Source organism: Ictalurus punctatus, chromosome 6 (genome assembly GCF_001660625.3).
Source record: "Ictalurus punctatus breed USDA103 chromosome 6, Coco_2.0, whole genome shotgun sequence".
NCBI classification, from domain to species: Eukaryota; Metazoa; Chordata; class Actinopteri; order Siluriformes; family Ictaluridae; genus Ictalurus; species Ictalurus punctatus.
The window spans coordinates 20701753-20715747 of NC_030421.2; the positions used below are offsets into that span (position 1 = coordinate 20701753).

The 13995-nt window shown below is 41.9% G+C and overlaps 1 protein-coding gene across 3 annotated transcripts in view; it reads right to left on the minus strand.

Moving 5' to 3' along the window:
* Nucleotides 1-11867, minus strand: part of med14 (mediator complex subunit 14) — a 17987-nt gene extending 6120 nt beyond the window's left edge. For 2 of the 3 annotated variants that reach the window (XM_017469407.3, XM_017469405.3), the window contains exons 1-20: nt 11477-11866; nt 10851-10877; nt 10544-10649; nt 9606-9779; nt 9333-9462; nt 9074-9202; nt 8875-8982; nt 6712-6844; nt 6485-6635; nt 6245-6356; nt 6015-6140; nt 4864-4942; nt 3813-3972; nt 3502-3696; nt 1745-1879; nt 1560-1636; nt 1233-1393; nt 896-1042; nt 496-587; nt 220-372 (exon numbers count right to left, since the gene is read on the minus strand). In XM_017469407.3, the coding sequence (XP_017324896.1) occupies nt 220-372; nt 496-587; nt 896-1042; nt 1233-1393; nt 1560-1636; nt 1745-1879; nt 3502-3696; nt 3813-3972; nt 4864-4942; nt 6015-6140; nt 6245-6356; nt 6485-6635; nt 6712-6844; nt 8875-8982; nt 9074-9202; nt 9333-9462; nt 9606-9779; nt 10544-10649; nt 10851-10877; nt 11477-11646 (2565 nt within the window). In that variant the 5' untranslated portion in view covers nt 11647-11866. Of the gene's footprint in view, nt 1-219; nt 373-495; nt 588-895; nt 1043-1232; nt 1394-1559; nt 1637-1744; nt 1880-3501; nt 3697-3812; nt 3973-4863; nt 4943-6014; nt 6141-6244; nt 6357-6484; nt 6636-6711; nt 6845-8874; nt 8983-9073; nt 9203-9332; nt 9463-9605; nt 9780-10543; nt 10650-10850; nt 10878-11476 lie in introns of all 3 variants that reach the window. The other variant, XM_017469406.3, reaches the window with a different exon arrangement.
* Nucleotides 11868-13995: the final 2128 nt, after the last annotated feature.

Sequence of the window (13995 nt, forward strand, 5' to 3'; positions counted from 1 at the left end):
ACAGGACTCGGAAAAACAAACAGCCGTCCAGTCCAACACTACTCCTCGAGATTTCCATTTTAATTTCAATCTACTCTATTTAATCTAGATCAATATTGGCATTTTGAATATTAGAGCGAGGTTTGTTGTAATTAATCTCAGCAGCACGTAGGATCTTCAGGCATCGGCATGTCTACGCTAGAACATTTAAGTCCACTGGGGGAAAAAATGTAAATAGACCTGTAGGAGCTGCACCACACTGGGGGTCTTGTTGAACATCTCCTGGAGCTGGTGAAGGATGATGTTGTGGCAGTTGCTGCAGCCTGAGTTTGGCCCGACCGTGCCCAGAGCAAGGTGGAAGCGTTGGGTTACAGAGTTCCACTGGATCGTTACCTTCGGGTTACATCACATCAGGCGTTACAAGCGACTATCATGCAGAGCAATCAATGACAACGCTAAATCCATTAGCCATGTACTAATTCAAAGTGAGTATCCAGTTCACAAACGTATACTTACAGAGCTGCCTTTTGTGTTGCCATAACATAGGACTAACTTCCGATAATTATACAACCGTATTTCAGAGAAGAGGTTCAAGTAGGAGGGCATTTCTGCAAAGGGAGGAAAAAAATTTGACAAACTTAGTTCTACGGAATATGGAGAATGGCACGGTGGCACAGCAGGATCCTCAGTTAAATCCTGAACTCAGGCTCATGTCTGTGCAGACTGTGCGCATGTTCACCTCATGGTTTCACCCACTGGGTTCTCTGGTTTCCTCCCACCTTCCAAAATGGTGCCATTAGATGGAAGGCCTTTGGTAAATTACTCCTAGTTGTGAAACGAGTGTGTGTGCATGTGTGCGTGTGTGTGTGTGTGTGTGTGTGTGTGTGTGCGTGCATGCATGGTGCCCTGTACTCACCAGATAAAGCACGTGAGAATTCCAGCACACACTCGTACAGCTGGCTGATGCTGTTCCAGTCATTTAGGAACATTTCCACAACCTTCCTTCCTCCCACCGGCTCAGACAACGGGTTCTCGTATGTCAGGTAGACATGTCGCGTCGAGGCTGCATGAAAACACACACACAGCCGGACTCGTAATCGCTGAAGCGCAAACCGATCCACTTATGTCTGTTTCCTGTCCGATCGTGAGTGGCATGTGATCAATAAAAGTTGATTTCTAATATGCATTAACTCGCATTAAAACAAGTCCAGTGCTACGGTACTAAAAGCCAGCAAGGATTAATATAATCGCACCCTGTTCTTTACTTGAGGTGCTGTTGAGGGGGCAGTTGGCAAAGACCAGCTCTGCCACCCATGTGCGGTTATTTCGGCCCTGCAGTCTGAAGGTGCAGTCCAGAAGAGAGCGATCCAGAGCCTTCCTCGTCTCCTCTCCCACACATTTAGCAGGCGGCACCCTGAGAGATGAGGAACAGAGCACTGCATGGTGAAATAACTAAGCCAACAGAATATAAACAAATACTGGTATGTCTGTAAGCACACTGTGTTTAAAACTGCAATGTGTATATGCCTCTAAATGCAGCGCACACTATATAGCGGTATGTAGTCTTAGGAGATGCTCACCTGAGAAGACGAATAGCATGGCTACATCCATCTCCTTCAACCTGGACCCCTTGATGAGGTATCTCCATATTAGACAGCTGAAGACAAATAAATTATGGATATAAGAACATACCCACATATTTTGTAAAGTAAGAACAAACAAAAACAACAGAAGCATAAAATGAGAAAGTAAATCTGGACTGTACCTCACAGCGCAGGCCAATGAGAGGCATGTTGGTGTCACACATGGCTACCAGGTGAGCTAGCTCCTTATTGAATGCACACATCTCCCCTGAGCGCTTGGGCTTTTTAGGCTCAGCAGCACCCTGCTCTACTGACAACTGCAGAACAACATCCATTTCACATGTTTCAGATTTGGAAATTATTATTAAAGAAATATTGTGAAGGGGGGGGGGGGAAAGGAACTAAATTTACACAGTTTTTCCCCCATACCCCAATCAAACTGCCAAGCTCTTAATACTGCACTGAAAGTAATGTAGCTAATACGTAATTAAATCTCACACAAACATTCGCCGTAAACACACAACAAAATACTAGCTTTAAACAATATCGCTAAGCTATACAAGTTGTTCTTCAAATAAAGGAATAATCAGCATTTATACATTTTAAGTTTAAAGGTGAAGTATGTATCTGAATTTTAAAAATTCCTCCTTCAAACTTTTTCAGTCTGTGTTGAGGTTTTTTTTCCATCATTGCTGCAGCCAAAAAAGGTTGATCTTTCTGCGGCTTTTTTTTTTTTTTAAATTCTGACGCATCTGGAGGGGTTTTTTCGTACTTTTTTTTTTTTTAATTGCACAAAACTGTTTTGCACGGTCTTCCACAGTGGGGAAATGAAACCTTTTAGCTTTACTCATGTTCGATGCACATGAAGTGAAGAGTGCTTTGGCTGAATGCGTGTCATATCACTTGCTGCGTGTTGGCCCGGATCTGTGGAAAATCTGCGGTAATTTAGAAAAATTTTGCAAGCTCCTCCGAATTTTGTGGAATTGGCTCGATTTTGCGTTCATTTCTGTGATGCCAAAAATCGCGACATCCTGGAGGGACTGTTTTTGTTCTCTAACGTGGAATGATAAATTGCTCTAACGAGCAAAATTTTTCTGGCTGTCCAACATGGGTGCCAATACAGTGTTCAACTTGTAATTTTGATAAATTTGACTACTAAAAGTTTAGCAGTTTACTATAAAAAAAATGTAAAAAAAAAATACAGATTTTAATAATACCAATCTAGCTGCACTGTTCATGCACTGTCCCACTGCGCTACTTCAGCTGGGGCAGGACGGCACATGAACAGACTACTTAAAACTACAGGCTGCACAATCATGACATCGATCTAGATTATGATTTCAAATAAGGTTTACAGCATTTTGTACCAAATGTGTGATTGTAGGACTTAGGTTTATTTCTATGGAGGTTATGCTTCACTTATGGTCACGAGTGAACAAAAACAGAGGCGCAAACAAGGGAGCATAACATATAGCCTGAGTTTTACTTCTAACCAAACAATGCGAGTGGAATGGAGCTGCAGCAGTTTCCGCTCTCCCCTTTTTATCACGTTTGGTAAACACTGCTCACATACCCTGGTTCACTCTCACCATTAATAGTTTTATTTAAACATGTATTTTAGATCATTTTCATGCTCTTTGCAAAAACACTCAAAATAAAAATGACAAATCCCTTGCTTTTAAACAAATACACAGTGCAAGTGAATTACGGGCCAGGTGACGCTCAAGTGGTATCAGAGTGAGAAAGAACACTGTCTCTATAAACAATGACTTTCTAAAAAGCTGCTCCGTGCTACAGGCAAAATTACGCCACTTTAGGAAATTTGAGTAAATTCGCTTTTTCTGCCAAAATATTCCTTTTTGTTAACAGTTAGGTTGTAACTTCTGTGTAGATAGCAGGAAGTTTTATTCGGTCACCAAGAACTAATAGTGCTTCCCACCTTCCTCTTACTACCAGGCCGGGTCAAGCGGCCAGAGGAGAAGTCCTGCACCAGCTTCTCAAGGTCGGGCTTGAACTGCTGCAGCAGCAGGGCGCACGGTAGCCCATCCTCCCCCTCTGGCTGGCTCACTGATAGGAAGTAATATTTATACTGCAGCTCTGTGGGGTTGCTGGGGATGTCAAACATTTCGACCACCTGAGAAGAGAAGAGCAGCAGACTTCTAGACCATAACACAAAATGAAAGAACTGACTTTCCAAACAATCTTTCCACTGGTTTTTGTCCAAACAAACAATGCACAGAGGAGGCTTACGATGTAGTACTGCGGGAGACGGGTGAGTTTGATGAAGAGGCGGTGTTTTGTAAGGTTGCCCACAGGATGAGAGGCGGCGTTAGATAAGTGGAGAGAATCTGTGCACACTGTGGGTAGATGTTTCACAGACTGTCTGCACCGCTGCTCACCCAGCCAGAACCTATTCAACAGAAAAAGCAATTAAATATCCATTTTTACTTTAAGTCAGCTTTTGTATGAGGGAGAATAACAATTTGCCTTTAAGAGAAAGTATATATATATATGTTAGAGCTGCAACAACGAATCTCATTATCGATTAGTTGGTCTGCGCGCAGCACGGGGGAGATTTACTCATTACGTTACTTCTCTTTCGAAAACACGCTTCGGAGAGTACATACTAAAGTTGTGTCCCAAATGAAGTACTGTACACTTACACTATGCACTCTACCGTCTAGTGTGTGCATTTTAGAAAGGTAAGATCATCTCAAATATATCACTAGAGGGTTTTTACTAACCGGAACTTCTAGTTGACGGCGCATGACGTCATATGCACGCTAGCATTAGCAGACACCCAGATTCACGGACAATGGCTTTTTTACTTTGTCAGCGTTACCTTTTATTCCCAACATGACCTCAGTCACCATCAGACGGAGGCAAAATCGTCACGTGACTGAGGAAGAAAGTCCTCTAAGGCAGGGAGCATTTTATATTAAACACCGTGGAGATCAAACAGTTCTGCACAAGCACAAGGTTATGTTTATATCCAAAATGCTCCTCTGTGTGTAAGGGGCAGGGGAAAGTGGTGCAAGCTGCTTAAAAGGTTTAGTTTATCATCATTATATGTTGTATTTGTGAGCTTGCAGTGTAAATTCTGTTGTTTATTATAACGGAAGAGGTGTGTTAGTAACAAAAAAAATCAATTAATAAATCGATTATGAACATAATCGTTACTTGCAGCCCTAATATATAATGTACACACACACATATATACATACATACTAATATATATATATATATATATATATATATAAAAAATGAGAGAGAGGGGGAGAGAGAGCTTTATAACGCTTACTTCAGCTGCTGTAACCATGTGATGATGCGCTTCATGTCATCATTAATGGTTTTCTCAATGTCATCCAACATGGACTGATCTGCAAAACAGAACCGCATTAGTGACCGGTAGACTGTGGTATGTTGATTATACAGCCAGACAATAGGAATATTACATCATCGTCAGGGTGAGGGGTCTCAACAAATACACACTACCGGTCAAAAGTTTGAAGACACTTGACTGAAATGTTTCTCATGATCTTAAAAATCTTATGATCTGTAGGTGTATGATTAAATGTTTGAAATTGGTGTGAAATAATTGTGCCAACATTTCTTTCATTAGAAAACTAACATTTTATTCACAAAAAAATATATAGATATTTTTGTATTTTTTTTAAATGGATGACTTGGAGCGAAATATTCCAAAAAGCATCCAGTAAGTGTCCAGTACAGTTGGGAACTCCTTTAATACTGTTTAAAAAGCACCGCAGGGGGAATTCCTCAAGAAATCAGTTCAGAAAATGGCAAGAATACATTTCCGGAAATGATAAGCAAAAACAGTGTCTACTTTGAAGATGCTAAAGTACTAAATTATTTCGATTTATTTTGGATTTTTTATCACAACATATTTCCCATAGTTCCATTTGTGTTACTCCAGAGTATTTAATGAGCATTATTATTCTAAAAAGGATGGGGGGGGGTCTAAACTTTTGACTGGTAGTGTATCATCAAGATTTTTTTTTTTTTTTTTTGTATTTCCAAATGGTTGGAGTGTAATTTCTGAAACACCTTTGATGTCTACTTAGACAATGTTTCTACTTCAATTCTTCTTCAATCGCTTTTTATGCAAGGTTGCAATGGACATGCAATTACACGCATAACACTAGATGTGCCAATACGAGTTCATCATGAGTGTGAAAGACAACTGTGTGTGTTTACAAAGAAATCATGTAGAGGATGTCTTGTAAATAAAGTTACATTTTGCTTTAAAAAAGATGATAAATAAATAAATGTTAATTTCCCCGATGTACAGAGACTTTTGGGACAGTTTTTGTAGATCAATAAGAAGAAAAACAAAGAAGAAATTTTGAAAAGTGAGAACTAAGCCTTTAAAACATACAGAACCATGATGAGTTTTTAAGGGGGGGGGGGGGGGGGGGGGGAATTGCTTACCAATTCCATACAGCATTGGCTGAAACATGCCAGAGTGCAAGTCAACAAATATGTGAAGACACTCGGATCGTCCGCACGGCTCCAGAATAGGAATGACGAGAGTAGGCAGAGCAGTCTCTATAAACGCTGCAGTGAAAACCCACACACTGATTACACATTCATACGTGTGGTAACATTGTTGAACACGCTTAGGAAGAGGTTTCCTGGTAAATAAAAGCACAGACTCTTACAGTTGTCACTGGGATTGCCGCTCTTCAGTATGGCTTTGAGTTCCTGCAGCTTCTGATAGGAGCGGGCATGAACACTATCAATCAAAAGCTTCTCCACTGAGAGGTGGTCAATCTGCAGTGGGGAAAAAAAAAGAAAGCTCGATTAGTGACGTAAACGGAAAGGTATTACAGGCTACCAGTGCAGTTCACAATCTAGAAAACACTCAGAATCTGAAGAGAATTCAATCCAGACACACACACCTTCATGGCTCTTTCCATTAGTTTGGAATCACAGGCTGGTAGAGGAGGCTCATGGGAAATCTGCAATGGCTTAGATCCATCGGTTTCATCGATCTTGATGGTGACTTTGTGCACTGATGCTGTACCTGTCTTGCGGCCCAGCACCTGTTGACTGGAAGAACAGAGCACGATGAGCCACTGTTACAGATTGGTGAGCCTTTAGAAGTTTTAGAATGAGACTATCTTACTTCCAGACAGACAGGGTGAGGCACTTAGCGGGAAAGTAGCGCTCCACCTGCACTAAATCTCCCCAGCGCTCTCTGATCAGCATCAGAGTCTGAGAGTGCAGCACCTCCAGCTGAAGGGAAAGGCAAAATGAATCTGATGGCCTCAGTCAAGGACTGAACAGTGACGGCCATGGGCGAGTAAATGGAGTGTAAAATTGATCATGTGAATATAAACCCTCGAACGACGACGGTGCGTTGTGGATTCCTTGCAAGAGCATGAAACTAGTTTAAGATTTTATACATAAAATATTTGGCTACAAGATCTCAAGATTTTATAATTACAAAGTCAAGTTTCAGAGTTTGGTTTTAGCCCTGAAAACTAGCATTAAAACACCTTCACGGCTGCATTAAACCAAAAGGGCGTTGAAGAAAAACAGTCAGCAGAAGTGCTTACTGGAATGCAGTTAATGCCTGCACTTTGTGCGTAGCTACAGATTATCAATACAAACCCTTTCACAGCAGCTTCAGTCTCACCTGGCGTTGTGCCCACTCCAATAACGTGTGTGTGCAGCGCCATAGTGATTAGACTACACACTGGCTGCGTCCGAAATCGCGCACCAAGACAGTACCTACTTCATTCGATTTGGTACCTACTGCTCAGCCAGTGATGCAGTACATACTGATCGCTATGTGTGTGTAGTATGAATACAACCTGAATGTACTACATCCAGTATGTTCACATTTTATGTTTATGGAATTTGACAGACGCCCTTATCCAGAGCGACTTTTATCTCATTTATACAACTGAGCAATTGAGGGTTAAGGGCCTTGCTCAAGGGCCCAACAGTGGTAGCTTGGCAGTGCTGGGGCTTGAACAACTGACCTTTAACCACTGAGCCACCAATGCCCCATGATGACACTGTCATGTGAGCTACGAGGTCATAATAACCGCAAAAACTTAGAGACTGACCAGATTAGAGCACCTGTACCGCAACTGTTTTTTTTCCTTGTTTAATCCTTCAACAAGTTAACAATTAACTAAGGTTTCACTAAACAAGTACGGTTTAACCACAAGGAACAATGTTTAATACCGACTGCTCTCCCTTAAAAAGAGCCGGCACACTGCCTTCCGCCATTTTGGATTCGGACAGCTCTTCCGCTCCGGTCCCGTTGTCTTATGGGATAGCGCAGTGTGCATTGCTTCCATACAGCAGAATTAAGTATTATAAATATTTGATTATGTCTTTTAATGTGACAACACTGAAGAAATGACACTTTGCTACAATGTAAAGTAGTGAGTGTACAGCTTGTGTAACAGTGTAAATTTGCTGTCCCCTCAAAATAACTCACACAGCCATTAATGTCTAAACCGCTGGCAACAAAAGTGAGTACACCCCTAAGTGAAAATGTCCAAATTGGGCACAAAGTGTCAATATTTTGTGTGGCCACCATTATTTTCCAGCACTGCCTTAACCCTCTTGGGCATGGAGCTCACCAGAGCTTCACAGGTTGCCACTGGAGTCCTCTTCCACTCCTGCATGATGACATCACGGAGCTGGTGGATGTTGGCGACCTTGTGCTCCTCCACCTTCCGTTTGAGGATGCCCCACAGATGCTCAATAGGGTTTAGGTCTGGAGACATGCTTGGCCAGTCCATCACCTTATACTGTTACACAAGCTGTACACTCACTACTTTACATTGTAGCAAAGTGTCATTTCTTCAGTGTTGTCACATGAAAAGATATAATCAAATATTTACAAAAATGTGAGGGGTGCACTCACTGTTGTGAGATACTCTACTACTCTTGACGTACTGCATTTAACTTACTATATAGTAGGATAGCAGGGATATTCGGACACGGCTTCTATCACAATTAATTCTGCATGTGAACAGAATTGAAATGGGGAATGTAATAATAAGTAATAAACATACAACACAACAAAACCTTCTGTTATAGCTAAATTAACAACAAGGTGTTAATGTGATAATGCTGACATTGATTGTTTTCCAATATTTTCCAGCAGACCTCAAAAGGTTTCATTCCTCTGATACCACAGCAGTTTGCCAACAATTGCAATTTTTTTTAAAGAGATTTTAGAGACTGGCTGCTTAAGATAGTTCACATTAATATACAAGTGAGACAGTGAAAAGACGAAAACAAAAGAAAGACGCTGAAAGGATACGTAGGCAGTTATACATATCCTGGAGTGGCTTCTCATCTGCACATAGGCGTGACTGTACCAGCTCGTGGATGAAATTCACCTGCATGCTGTGCACCAGAGCCCGGCCATCTGGGATACAAACAGGATACATTAGCAAACTTAGCTGGCCTAGAATATATAACAGTGGCGCCATTTTCTATAAAAACGTGTATATACACACCGCCGGTCTCCTTGTCCTCAACCAGGATCTCCAGTTTCAGCAACCTCCACGGAATCTCCGGGTCATCCCCCATCACTGTTAGCGTGGCTTCAAACTCCCCCTCTACCCGGAACTTCACCCGGCCGTTAGCTTATTAAAGGACAGCAGCAAACAAGAGCATGAGCTCTTTCAATATTTTGCATCACATGCGATATTTCTTTTGTGATTCAGTTGGAAGCGTCGACATTGGCGGAAGGGAAACGTGATGCCGGGTACTTACCCACAGTCAGGTTGGCCAGCTGAGGGGGCAGGTCAGTCGTGACAAGCCGGTGGCGCAGGATTTGGTTCAGCTGGTTCAGTGTGGACTGCTTCTCTGCTTTGGTGATAGGGTCTGGAGGGATTATTTTATCCTGGAACAAAACGCACACAATTTCAAACATCTCAACCATACACATACCATACCAAATCATCTCCTTTCTTGCAAGTAGCATGGCACTGAAGCTTTGCAAACAAGTCTGTAGAGCTGATCCATGGGTTGCAGTCGAACACTTACTCGGATGCATGTGGGAAGACGTGGGTACGACCCTGTAGTCAGAACATCAATAGCAAACGGGATAGCAAAGCTGGGCAGGCGGGCATGTACCAAGGCATCCCGGGCTAACGATGCAAGTCTGTCCGCTGTGTCAACAAATAGGAACGCTTGCTGGTCCAAAAATGCAGAGATCATCTGTAAAAGATGATCAATGAGGAGTCAAATCTGGAAACCCTAACTCACTATGCAGTAAAGAGCCACAAATAATAATGCTGTACAAACGCTGAGGGTTATTAAAGAAGAGTAGTGTCGCACAACCTATTAAAAGTTGCAATACAAACTGGTGAACTAGTAAATACTCAAACTTTCATGCCTTTATTTAGAGACAGACAATACGCTGATGTTGTATTAGGCCTTTATACAGCATGAGGCAAATTCTGTAAATGCAGGTCGGAATCGAACCGAAAACTACAAGCGGGACGATTTTCACTGCGCAGATTTCAGGGCGATGAACATATTTACATTTATTCATTTAGCAGACGCTTTTATCCAAAGGGAAACACAAGCAAAGCGATATATCAAGCAGAGAACAATACAAGTAGTACTACCATACAAGACTTATAATTGAGAAGCAAAATGCACGGAGCAGAAGACGAAGACCGAGTTTTATTCAGTCATGCATGTGAACTGAACAGAAAAGACAATAACTAATCTATCTGTAGGTACACAGTCGTATTTTCGATACTATTCCGGTTATCGGTAACAGAGGGGAAAACCACGGTATTAACACAACAATACCATTTAAGTCTTCTGACGCTTTAAAAAAAAGGCAGTCGATATTTTAACCTGTTCCTGATACGAATGGATTCTCTTCTGAGTTATATTACTGAAACAAGGCTTACGGGCTAGAAACTGTTTTTATGAAGACAGAAGAGAAAGGTATTGTCTGAAGCACATACCGCACACCTCTCCACTTTCCCAGCATTACTGGCCCATTTTACAAGCGCGAGGAGCCGTACAAAGAGCTGCCGCGTCCGGCTCGCAAAATGGACAATTTCGATTTTCCTGAACAGGAGGAGACAAACGAGGACATGGACATAACTAGTATGAAATACATTCAATTATTTATTTGACTGATGTAAAGCACAATTAAAACAACAGATCTGTGTTACATGAATGCATGACCATTATTTTACACACACACAAAAATAAAGATTTTGTTTTTATTATTACTACTTATTTTTCTTTTCAGTTGCAGTGACTAACCTTTCCATGTCGGATTTGCGTGGAAGTCTGGAAGAAGAAGAAGAAGAAGAAGAAGAAGAAGAAATGATGAGTTTCAAATACATGCCACAAACAAATCACAGATCAGACTCTCAAATCCAATCCAATCCAAACTCTAGGATTCAATGAGTAACACACTACTACCACATAAATGAACTGTGTGTGTGTGTGTATAGATACTGATTCTGGATCATAAGCGGCTTTCTGTTCCAAAATGCTAGAAGTTATAAGTCAGAAAAATTCTAAGTGTGATAATTATTGTCGTTTTGTTTCATGTTAAAGTGACTCCTATTAGAAACATGCCCACTGAGTCAGCCTGTGCTTACGTCACTGTGGCAGCTAAGCTAGCAGCTACTGTGAGCTAAATCATTCACTGGAAATGAGCTAACACAGCTAATTAATACAGCTACTGTAATTAAGTAACACAACTACATTTAATTTTCAGTCGCATTACGTAAAGCGTTTAATTTGTTTACTAGAACAGCCAATGGAGAGTGTAGAATTGTTAGTTTGTGTAGGAAGCTAAGCTAACTGCTAACGGGAGTTAACAACTCTGCTGGAACCCCAACATGTTAGCTCGTTAGCCGCTAAAACGATGGAGGACTCACAGCTCAGCCAGCAGCGTTATTTCGTGGTATGTCCGCTGAAGCAGGAACTCGATCAGGACGCTGAGGCGGACTCCCTGAGTGGCCGGAGCACCGGGGGCAGGCTGCGGCGCTGAGCTCGGCCCGCCGACGGGCACCAGCTGGCCCTCTGTACCGATCTGCACCGGAGCCATTTTACACGGCCGGTGTGTAGAGAACCGCGCTGCTCAGCCTCGAAACGCGCACCGCGCAATGATAAAGGGTCTGTTTGACTGTTTCTATCGCTCCTGGGTGGGGAAACACGCCTTCACCCCATGGAACAGCACTCTAAACCTGCTGCTGAATTAGCCGAGAAAAAACCCCATGGCTCCCAACCGCCATCACCGCCGAGCAGTGTGTGAAGCCAGCTGCTGTAGTGCTAGCGCACATATTGCTCTAGCGAGTTCCCAAAGTGTTTTGAAATAAAAGTTTGTTGTTTTCTTAGATTTGGACGTTCCTTGACGCAACTAGTTTATAATATCCTGTCATGTAAAGTCTGAAATGTTATATTAATAATTTATTTGTACAAAGTGTTTAACACTGAAAGGGATCAATTAACATCCACCTGATTGCATCACTGTGAGACTTTTATTTTACAAAGAAAAAACCCCAGCTCTGCTCCACCTTCTTTGATCTCCCGAGGAAGAGTCGGTTCCACGCCGTGTTTTTTCTCTCTCTGATTATCACTAAACATGTCTTTACAGGTTACACAGAGTCCACTGTACAAACTCATGGCAGTTTTCCTCTAAACCCTCCACCAGTACCACACAAGCAATCGTCGCAATGTACAGTATGGGGAAATTAAAGGTTAATCCGAAATGAGTATCTAGTGCACTAGAAAGGGTGCGAAAGTCTTGATTTCAAGCCGCATTTAGCGCCCTTTATAGGGAGCATGGAGACATGTCGGGTTTATCCCATATGTGGCACTGAACAGTCATTTCCCATCACACTGCTTTCGCTCTAATCCTGTTTCTACTCTGCTGAAGGAACATTTCGAGAGATGTTTCCAGATGTCAAACAGCAGCCTATCACTAACCAGGTTAATTAAAATCTGGAATAAATGATGACTTATTCAGTTGTTAATGACTGTTGTCGGCTATCATTTAAATCAGTTGTACAGAACATAAAATAGAATCTTTACATAAAAGTGCATGAGTCAGAAAAGGTGGGAATATATTTTTTTTATTATTTTAAATAGTTTGTATACTTTTATGCAGACACTTTATTTTGTACTGTAGTTTGAATTATAATGTAATATTGTGCATCCATCCATCTTCTACCGCTTACTCCTTTTCAGGGTCACGGGGAACCTGGAGCCTATCCCAGAAAGCATCGGGCATGAAGCGGGGTACACCATGGACAGGGTGCCAATCCATCGCAGGGCACACTCACATACACACTCACACACCCATTCATACACTACGGACACTTCAGGCTCGCCAATCAGCCTACCATGCATGTCTTTGTACTGGTTGAGGAAACCAGAGGACCCGGAGGAAACCCTCGCAATACGGGGGAGAACATGTAAACTCCGCACACACACAGCCACTACGGGACTCGAATCCCGGACCCTGGAGGTGTGAGGCGAACGTGCTAACCACTAAGCCACCGTGCGCCCGGTAATATTGTGCAATTGATTGTTTTATCTATTATTTTTTGCACCGTAATGTTTATTGTTGGGGCGCATGGTGGCTTGGTTGTTATCACATTCGCCTCACACCTCCAGGTTTGGGAGTTCAATTCCTGCCTGTGTGTTCAAAGTTTGCATGTTCTCCCCGTGCTGCAGGGGTTTCCTCTCCGAGTCCAAAGACATGCATGGTAGGCTGATTGGCATGTCCAAAGTGTCCGTAGTGTATGAATGGGTGTGTGGATGTGATTGTGCCCTGCAATGGATTGGCACCTGTCCAGGGTGTACCCCACCTCGTGCCCGATGCTCCCTGGGATAGGCTCCAGGTTCCCCACGACCCTGTAGGATAAGCGGTATAGAAAATGGATGGATGTTTATTGTTTGTCACAGTTTTGCACATGTGTACCATGTGCTTAGTACTTATTTTCTAAGAAACTCATCAGTTTCTTCTCACTGAACACCGTTAGAGCAGATAGTTTTAAATAGTTCAAGATTACCTGGCAAGAACAGTTAGTGAGTTTAAAATGTTTGAACCACAGTAAACCATGCTATTGGCACACTTAATTAAAAAATGAGCAAAGTGATTATATAAAATAAACATTACATACAATAAGTTTCCCAGTCAAGTAATAGGAGAAATTATTAACTTTTTAAAATAATATGTTCTCTTAAAAATGTTTTGCCAAAGTGTTTGACACCCTTCATTTTTAAAAAGAAATGCAAAACACATGTAAAATCCACCTGTCATGCATTACAGAGCTTTAAACACAAATGTGGCAGATGGTTGTTGATCTGCAAAAATTAGGTAATAATATAACTGGTATAAGCAGTTAAGAAAACACCGGTGATTCATCGATGGTGATTCATCCCCATCTCA